The sequence below is a fragment of the Oncorhynchus kisutch genome, linkage group LG2, assembly GCF_002021735.2.
Source record: "Oncorhynchus kisutch isolate 150728-3 linkage group LG2, Okis_V2, whole genome shotgun sequence".
NCBI classification, from domain to species: domain Eukaryota; kingdom Metazoa; phylum Chordata; class Actinopteri; order Salmoniformes; family Salmonidae; genus Oncorhynchus; species Oncorhynchus kisutch.
Genome location: NC_034175.2, coordinates 43,947,438 through 43,957,951, shown reverse-complemented (window position 1 = coordinate 43,957,951; position 10,514 = coordinate 43,947,438). Strand labels below are relative to the sequence as shown.

Here is a 10,514-nt window from a genome sequence, read left to right as displayed (position 1 = left end):
TAGTTTAAGGGTGAGGCGTTAGCCAGTGTGAGTGAGGTCGACTGAACTTGCTGTTAGCTAGACCGGTATTAGCTTCTTCTCCAGAGCTTACATTACCAGAAATATATGTATTTTTTCTCACTCTAAGTTGTGAGTAGATTTAGTAGGCAGTGAAAACTGAAGAAAAGGACATGGCTCCCAAGAAGGTGTGTTTTGTGTATTCTATAGTAGCTCAGGCCAAAGCTGAATGTGTAGCCTCGATTTACATAACGCCACGAGGTCTGACTCGCTATGGACATTGACACGTTGTTTTTATTAGCAGAAGGGAGGTGATGGACAGCAGCCACCACCACTGATTGGACGGTTTGGGACTTCTTTGAAAATAGGAATCGTCGGATTGCCCAATGTAGGGTATGTCTATAGTCGTTACATGTAAACTGGAAATATACATTTGACTGCTTAACAACATGGCCTATGCATTTTTAAGTACAGTACTAAATGTATTCATATGGCTCCCATGAGCCAGTGTAAAGGTATTCTGGTCATTCATTGACTAGTTCATTACAGGCCACATGCCATTAGGCTTTCACTAGACTAGTGGACACAGGTCATGGAGTGCATGCATTTCACTGTACACGTGAACCTAAAGGTCGCAAACCCCGCACCAGTAATTTAATTTGCCTAATGTCATTCAATAATTCAGAATATTGACTCACTCTTAAACGTAAAAGATTAGAACAAACAGACACAAAATGCTTTGGATTGATACATGGGAAGTATAAGATCCAACTCCGATAAAGACATACAACAAACGATACCATGGTGTATAATCCGAAAGCCTACCAAGCAGCAACAGCTCTCACACTATGGTCTTCTGCTATTTCCTGTCATTTACACTGTACAGGGATCAGGATGGTAGCATGAGTGTTCTTTGGAGATCATTTCTCCCGTATGAAATAATAGCAGGCATGTGGCTTCAACATGATCACTGTCCTCACCCTGCTCCCCACCCTGCCTAGCCCCCACTGCTGTTGACCTGGCCTCATGCACTGTGACGGGCTGATGAATAGCGACATGAGAGCTGATTGAAGTGACATGTTTTTTGTCCACCACTGTAGGCAGAATAACAAATGTAAATCTAAAGCAGATTGTGTATTTCTGATAACGGAACAATCCTGCGATTATAAGATGAATCCATGCTGTATCACAGCAATATCCGGGCAATTCCTGTCCTGTCTGTTTTGGAGTCTAAACCAACCAATCTATGAAATGTGGAGCGCACCAGGTGAGGGGATAAAGATAGAAACGTCCAGGATTATATTTAACTGCCTTGCCATTATTACACTTGCATTCATTGAGTAGTCAGTGCAACCTGAAGCACTCTTGAGGTGCTTGTGCTGTGGAACAGAAATCGCTCAGTGAGCACGACATGGGGCTATGTTTGGCTGTACCCGTTCAACAGCTCAGATCTGTCAGGAACGTAATTGTCCCCTGGATTCCAAGCACAATTGATCTATTATGGGATTATCTGACCTTGTAATTGGGCTTAGTGTTTCACAATCAGGCCATTTATGATTCTGAAGATCAAATGTTCAATATATTAGATTGACTTCTTTGTCGTAGTGGAGAATGAAATGGTCTTTCTGCCTTGCAGGCTTTGCTGAGGTCTTTGAATAAACCAACATCATACTCTCAACCCATCAGGATCCACCAACAGTTTCTGGGATGCGTTGACCTCTGTGCTGTTTTTATTTCTAGGAAGTCAACCTTTTTCAACGTACTGACAAAGAGTCAAGCTGCAGCTGAGAATTTCCCCTTCTGCACCATTGACCCAAATGAAAGCAGAGTGCCCATTCCAGATGAACGCTACGATTTCCTGTGCCAATTCCACAAGCCTGTCAGGTATGGGGTCTCACTGTTCACGTATTATTCACACTTCAGACTTGGGATCTCTGCCAAATATGTATAGGTCACTGCAAGTATACACTACAGCGACGTGAGAAGATACAGAAATGTTGTTGACATTGAGTTGCCAGTCCTTTACCATACATATGATAACTGCAGTTTTTCATGTTTTTTATTATTATTATTATTTTTTTAAAGTAAGAGGCCATAGCATTTATGTGTCAGTAGCTGGCTATCATATGTCATTATGAGCGAGGTTAGACCAGCCTATTGGTTTAATGTGAGAAAGTCATAAATCACAGCACTGAACCAATGTCTCTCTGTCTCCGGGGTTGACGGTAGTGCAATATAACATGTTCAGCACTGAGCAATGTGAAACGTTTCATTATGACTCTGCTACGACTTTTCCATGAGCAGTATGACACACACACCATCACCCTTTAGTCATAGCTCTTGTGTCTCAAACCATACATTCCAGAGTATAGGTGCCTGATGATGAAATCAAGGCATGGCACCACTACCTCTGTTGTTGTAGTAGAAGTATAATTGCGAGGTGTAGAACCAGTCTTAGTGTACAGGGTTGGGTTTTATTCTCATTTATCCACATTGAGTGGGAAGGCTCATAGAGCCGAGGCTCAAGGGATACCACTTACTCTGACAGATAGCTAATACCCAGTAGCCAGAGAGAGGGAAAAAAACATATTATTTTTATGTATGTTGTGTATTTTTCATAGAAATCTTAGAAACTGTTTGACCACCAAGAATCTACCCTGGTAGTGTTGATCCATATCCAAAAACATAAGAAAGACTGATTCACAAGCTGTGGGCTTGTCTCTGTATTTTATTATATTAGACTTTAGACATTAGCTGACTTATATAACCCCTGTTTCCTTTCCACTGCCTTAACCCCACTGCCTGTTCTGCAGCAAGGTGCCAGCCTTCCTGAACGTGGTAGACATAGCAGGACTGGTGAAGGGAGCTCACGCTGGCCAGGGTCTGGGCAACGCCTTCCTGTCCCACATCAGTGCCTGCGATGGCATCTTCCACATGACACGTGAGTCCCACCTGTCAGACTATAGCACACTGCATATCACTCTGTAAAATGACCCGCTTTTCATTTGGTTAAAGAGAAGAATTACTGAAAATGTATTTCATACCTCCCTGTAGTATGTTGTTGACAGAGTTTTTCTACCGAGGCCTATATTGTTCTGTCAGCTGTGTTCCAAGACAAACACAAAATTCAGGGATAGTGCAGGTGAAGCCAGACCCAAAACTCACATTCCTATCCAGAGTTTTTCCCTGAATCGGAGGAAAGGGAATGAAAGGAGCCGTGTCTGGTTTGGGAGACTCACTGCACACAATCGGTAGCATGCTCTGAGGTTGGGAAATAAAACTTGACTCAGAGGGATGTCTTTAGTGGCTTCCTGTGACCACAGATTATTGTAACTTGATCCCGAAATGCCACAGTTGATTATGGTTGAGCACAAGAACTGTAAGTAGCCTATATGGCAAAAAATACAGTAAGGTTAAAGGTACAATGCAGCCGTTTTCATCTCAATATCAAATCATTTCTGGGTAACAATTAATTAACTTACTGTGATTGTTTTCAACTAAAATGGTCAAAAAGAAACAAAAATAGCTTCTCAGCAAAGAGCAATTACTCTAGCAAGAATTTAGCTAGGATTGTAAAATAAAAACTAGCTGTTATTGGCAGAGAAGTTTGGAACTCTATTTCTTATTGGTCGATTAACTAATTTACCGCCTGGAGATGTCACCAGAGGGGTATCCTGCAAAGCAAACATTTTCTAAAGCTAACCAGCTTCAGTTAGCATCACATTCCAGCTCAGGATTCATCCGAACTACAGTACGTACTACAATGGTGGATATTGCTTGTCCGCCTGCGGCTAACTCTGGGAGGCTTGTAACTGTGCGTGCATGTCGCTGTTCGAACACCGAACTCTTCATTGAGAAATTGTTGAAACCGTCAACCCATGGGCAAGTCAGTGCCACATTTTCACTTGTGGCAAAATCAAAATGAAGGAAAATGTATCTTGCAAATTCAGCAGGCTGTGGTGTGAAATAGGCTTTTAGAAGTGCCATCTTTATTTTATTACTTATAGTTAATGCCATCTTTGATGTGCTTATCAATACATGAGCTACTTTCATCCCACTCCAATCGATAAAATAATGTTATTAAGTCATACAAAAGTTTTACATTTCAAATGCATTTTGTCATTACTAAATAATGTGATAGGTATTTTACTATTTTCTAACACACAAAAAAACATTTGATTAATAAAATATTGAATCAGCCGTCTTCCTCAAAGGAAGGGGATGATGACGCAATCTTTGCAAGAGGGAGGGAATCTGATTTCATTGGTCCTCAACTCGCGGCTCCGTCATTTCATTTAGGGTAAGGGGAGTTAGCTGTGAGTTAGCCTGCCCCGGAGCAGGTTAGTTCTGAAGGATTCATTGCCATAGAAATTTAGCTGACTAAAAGGTGAGCGCCACTTTCGTATGACTGGTTATCCCGAGTTGAACTCAGAGTTGACCAAAGTTACCTCGCTAACTCCTCAAACCAGGTATGTAGGATACCCCTTAGGCAGGCCAAAACAGACTGAAATGTCAGGCTGTCTTTTCAAACAGCTCTTACACTAAAAGGGCATTATCATCATTTTCACAGTATTATTCTAACCTCATAGTGTGGAAATATACACTGACTATACCAAACATTAGAAACAACTGTTGAGCTTGAAAAACCCCGCAGCGGTGTAGTTCTAGACACAAACCGGTGCGCCTGGCATACCCCGTTCAAAGGCACTTAAATCTTTTGTCTTGCCCATTCACCCTCTGAATGGCACACGTACCCAATCCATGTCTCAATTGTCTCAAGGCTTAGAAATCGGGGAGGTCTCCTCCCCGTCCTCTACATTGAATGAAGTGGATTTAACAAGGGACATCAATAAGGGATCATAGCTCACCTGAATTCACCTGGTCAATCGACAGTATGTAATGGAAAGAGGTGTTCTTAATGTTTTGTTTACTCCAGTGTATATAAAACACAGTAAAATCACATTTTTGATTGCACTGGGCCTTTAATATTTTATTTCTGTGTTTTATATGACATATCCTATAAATGATATGAAATCAATGCAATACCAGCCCGCATCACACTAAATATATTGAAACATTGCTGAGTTTTCCCTCATTTTTGTGCAGATAAATGGCTTTTTAGGGTTAGTTGGCGCTGTTCAGTGAAAGCTGAAAGGTCATTCTGTAATACAGGTACAATTCAGCATTGTTGCTTTCAGTTTATCATGCCCACTAACAGCCTTTTGTATTCTCAGTAAATACACAGATGTGAGTGCATTCGCAAAACAACCCCCACAAAATACTTCTCACTTGTCTAGGTCAACGCCTGAAGTTCTTTTGTGCCTTCGACATCGTCTTTGTCTTACATAATTAACGTGTTACACGCTAGAATAATTTAAATTGCTGCTACAAAAATGTGGATGGAGGCTATTTTAAAAATTGCTGAATTTGTTTACTGATTGTATGCAGCTATTGACTTTGCCATTATATGAAAAGAGCTCTGATTAGTGACTAGGCTGTGGCAGGCAGAGAGCAGGCAAATGGACAGGGTTAAAATACAGACCATTTTCTCATATTGTTCCCAGGTCATCTCTGCAAGGGATTACTTGGTGGACAGTATAAGTGTGTCGTTTCAGATCCGAGGCCATTTTCCAATAGCCTTTCAACTGACTTTGTGTGACAGACTGTACGTCGTGAACTACCTCAGGACTCTGATGAATATCTCAAATGTGTAGCTTGTGACCTTTTCATATTTCTTCACAGCCGTGGAACGGATATCCCCCTGCCGCTTGCTTTCTTCACGGTTACTATTTGTCCTGTGATTAAGAAGGTATGAAGAAGGCATTCGGTTATATCCTCTTCAAATACACAGAAACGCATCACAATGCAGCCTCCTTTCCGAGCAATTATAACAAACTATTGAAATATAGTACAGTATCAAGTGGAGGCTGCGCCAGTGTACACTAAATGACTTTCATGAAAGGGTGTGTTGTGTATGGAAGGATTTAGTTCCCTTAGACAACTGGTCTGAGAGGAGGTTGTCTGCTTTTGTTGATGCAATTGAGGACCACCCACTGTAACTAAGCTATAGCAAAGATTTACTCACTAGGACAAAGTCATGTTAGGTGAGATTTGCCTACGGAGGATACGTTGTGACCATTACTTTTGTCGACTGTCTCTGGGAAATCCCTGTTCTAGTGAGGTTGTACTGTTATGTACTATATAGACGTTATATACATGTACTATATAGACGTTACATCACTAGATGAATGTGTCCCCGGGCACCGAAGACGTGGATGTCGATTAAGGCAGCCCCCCGCACCGCTCTGATTCAGAGGGATTTGGGTTAAATGCGGAAGACACATTTCAGTTGAAGGCATTCAGTTGTACAACTGACTAGGTATCCCCCTCTCCCTTTCGTATTCTGACTAAAGATACAGGTACAGTATGTCTCCTGTGATACTGTGTTGTCTTCTGTCTGCAGTGGCCTCAGGGAGAAGCAGCCGTGTTAATATTGTTTCTTAACCACCGTTTAGAGGCTTCCCAGGGGCTTACATTTAGAGGCTTATATTTCTATCTACCTGAATGACTTTGTTTTGACATTGTACTTATGGATGCATTGAAATGTATTAACAAGATGTTATTATTCGGGTTTTGTGTCAAATGATATGTGCTTACGTACAGCCGCTAGTGAAAGTCTCACCACACCTTCAACAGTCTTCACATTTTGCTGCCTCAGAGATGGAATCCGCAGTAGGGGGTAACAGCGCCACTGACCGCCCCACCACCATTGTTATTGTTTTTGTTGCCGAGCTGAGGAGCGTTGCGTAGCAACATATAGGCCATTCCACTGTTTTTGTCAAAGACAGCAATATTCAAACATTTTCTCAGATTTCAAACAAATGTAAGCCAGGACTGAGACTGGACCACTCAGGAACACTCAACACCTCTTGGAAAGCCATTCGGGTGTCTCTTTGCCATTAAAATGTGTGTAATTGTCCTGCAGAAAAAATACAACTATTCCAGGGTTGAGTTATCAGAAGACTGAGGCAGGTTTTCCTCTAACTTTTTACCTAGGCTTTGCTCCTTCTATATTTTCTTTGATCTTGACAAACTCCCCAGTCCCTGCCAGTGACAAACATATCCATAACATGATGCTGCCACCACAATACTTGGAAATACAGAGGGTTTCACTCTGTTGATATGTATTGGATTTTAACCAAACCTTTTGTTTTTAATTTAGGTCAAAAAGTGAATTTCTTTGCTGTGTTGTTTTGCAGTATTACTTAACGAGCTTGTTGCAAACATAATGGATGGTTTGGAACAGATTCTTTAACACCGGCTTCTTTTCACTTTGCCATACAGGCCAGTAATGTGGAGTGAATGCAATGTTGATCCTCTGTATTTTCAAGTATTATGGTGGCAGCATCATGTTATGAGCATGCTTGTCATCGACAAGGGACTGGGGAGTTTGTCAGGATCATTATAAAAATGAAAGCCTTAGTAAAAAGTTAGAGGAAACCCTGCATCTGTCTTCTGAATACCTAACCCTGGGATGGAGTTATATTTTTTAGCAGGACAATTACACACATGTGAATGCAAAAGACATACCAGAATGGCTTTCCAAGAGGTGTTGAGAAGTTGGAAAAATCATATTCCAAATTATTCACAACTGTAATGGCTGCCAAAAGCGCTTCTACCAACAAGTAGTACCTCTGGGGTGTGAGGACATGCACGATCAAGCCTTCTTCATTTTTTAAATTTGTATTAATTTGGACCCATTTTTATCAATTTTCTTTCACTCTGAAAGTGTGGAGTAGGTTATGCAGATCCCTCGGAAACTCCCCAATTTAAAAAAATAAATGTTTATTTAATTTTATGGCAGGAAAATGTGAAAGCTTTGCCAGTGTTGTGTAGGCTTTCACTAGACACTGTATGTGCTTGCTTTTTTTGTTGACACAAAGAATGAAGCAGATCCTCAAACCAAAACCAGCTCTGTTTTGTCTGTGTGTAGAAAACAGTCTTTCTAAATAGGGATGAAATTATGTGGATGCTTTTACTGGGACTTTACGACGATCTGTTTTGACACACCATTGTTGTCCCTCTGTGGACTCCTTAGAGACTAAGCGGTATGTTCCACAAGTTACCCATTAAACATTGCTGGTTTTGTTTTGCAATTACAGTACAGGCTGCAATATTCCAGGCACTTCTTTTATATTGCTTGATTATACGGTTGGGGTGAGCACACTTTTTCTTGTCTGGAACAGTATGTTTGTCTGAAAATTAGAAACGTGGTTTCTCCAAACATCTTACAGAGCAGAGCACTAGCCGAGTGTCAGTGAAGTGCTTTTTAGTGCATGTGCCTGTGCCAAACTGGAGGACTGGTTGACCTGATTCTTATCCAATGAGGTGGAGGTTTGTGAAACCTCAGCCATACTGTACACTAGATCAGCTGTAAAACTGAACCCTTTTACTTTATTCCGAATGACCATTATGGAAACCCTTTGTAAATGTAGGCCTATCTGCTATCGTTTCATTTTCCTTGAATGACACTAGACACTACTTTCCCCTAGACACTACTTTCCCCTAGACACTACTTTCCCCTAGACATTACTTTCCCCTACTTTCCCCTTTCAATTCGATTATTGCGATAGGTTCCTATTATGATTTGTTCTATAGTCAAAACAACACTCTTGTTTATGTATATTTGTATCATTAACTGGTTGGCATATTGATGAAGTGCGTGATTATGTTCTAAACAGTGCATTCTCCGACTTTACATACCTCAGCTGGAGCCTTATGAAAGCCAGACAGTTGTCAAACAGGCTTTTCAGCCTGGCGTTGGAACTTTGAAGTCAAGTCAGACCAAGTTGCTCAATTCTCCCAGTAGTGTGCATGTTATGAACATTTTTCAACCCCTATGGTTTAATTTAAAAAAAATAAAAAATAAAAAATGGTATAAACAGTGGATTTGCTTTTAACGTAACCTTCCAAAAACTATTAAGGGGCATTTTGGCTTCCTGAAAGCTGATTCTATTGAATGCCTTATAGTTTCCCATATTTCACAAGGGAATGGTTTGAAGGGTATGTGCTCCCAGTGCTTCTACAGTGACTGTAACACCGTTGGATCCTCTTCCTCAGACACGGACACGTTCTAGCTCGACTGTTCTGTGTCCCTCACCAGTAACCACATGCTTCCCCACATGGCCTAATTCACACTGGTTTGATCTCCAACTATTTATTGAAGAAACAGGATGCTCACAGACTAGTCCCTAGTAGCTGCATGAGCAGGCCAAAGGCAGTATCAGAAATCGTATGCTTATGAATCTGTTCGCCATAGCCTGATACTGTACATAGTTGTGAGTCATTCTCATCCATGTGTATTAATTGCTCAATGTGCGTAGCCAAAGAAGTAGCATACAATGTAGTACATTCATCCACAAAGACTGGATGTGGTCAACCAATTGGAAAACATCAGTTTTTCTTGTCTCCTACTCTACTCACTCTAATGCCTTGAGCACCTGCATACTACTACGTTTAACCAAGATTCTACTTAAACCAGCGGAAAAAGACAGAGCAAAGCATTACGATACTATATCTTACATGTGGACATATTGCCAGAGTATTGAATCTTTAACAGTAATATCAAGTATTACAGGGAGTGCTTGCTGTCTGTAATTTGATCAATAAAAACGTTGAACTTGAACATCTGAACTTAAGAAATTGCCAGTCAACAACCCAGATACTGGTAGTATTTACCTATTGCATTGATGTATCTGCCAAATGATGTCAAAGGGAGTCTGGGGAATGAGACTGAATGCTGGTCTTCCTGTGTGGTGCTGGTGTGGAGGGTGATCATGTGACTCGCAGAGAAGTTGTAGACAGGAACCTCTGGTGATGACAACTCGCCCTGTTACTTCTGACCTTTAGGCACTTCTAGTGTCTGTGTCCCCTGGGTAAAAACATGACTGACAGAATCATTCACTGGTAACATTGTAAAATACTGTTTGTGATGGAAAGGAAATGACTGTGATGAAAGGATAATGTAGCACTCTGTAGCTTCCTAGTAAATCAAATCAAAATGTGTTGGTCACAAAGACATATTTGGCAGATGTTATTGCGGGTGTAGCGAAATGCTTATAGCTAGTCACACTGCATTCACAGAAATTATTGTTCAGTTGGATAGCCACAAAATGCACAAATGGTTGTGTTTTACCTTTGTTTCCATTACTAGAGAGGCACTTCATGTCTAACTAGTCTAGACTCATGTTTTGTATGTGGGAGCATTTGTCACTGCTTTGTTGAGCAGTTTGATCACGGTGTGATTTGTACTCAGTAGTCATTACAACATACTCCAAACGATTTCCAGTATTCAGAGAAATAGTATCTGAAGTGACCCCAGCCCCATTTCCAAGTATTCCATGTATGTATATTCAATTATTACAGCATTTCCATAGTTTAATTTAATCGCCAGAGCAAAGAAACGATGGGATAAGTTACTTCCTATTTATGTTCTGTAAGAGCGCAATCATTTTTTT

At 40.8% G+C, this 10,514-nt stretch overlaps 1 protein-coding gene across 2 annotated transcripts in view; it reads left to right on the top strand.

Moving 5' to 3' along the window:
• Positions 1–10,514, top strand: part of LOC109866780 (obg-like ATPase 1) — a 42,766-nt gene continuing 32,252 nt past the window's right edge. The window contains exons 1-4 of one of the 2 annotated variants that reach the window (XM_031795224.1): positions 1–185; positions 302–390; positions 1,738–1,881; positions 2,811–2,938. In XM_031795224.1, the coding sequence (XP_031651084.1) occupies positions 171–185; positions 302–390; positions 1,738–1,881; positions 2,811–2,938 (376 nt within the window). In that variant the 5' untranslated portion in view covers positions 1–170. Of the gene's footprint in view, positions 186–298; positions 391–1,737; positions 1,882–2,810; positions 2,939–10,514 lie in introns of both variants that reach the window. The other variant, XM_031795223.1, reaches the window with a different exon arrangement.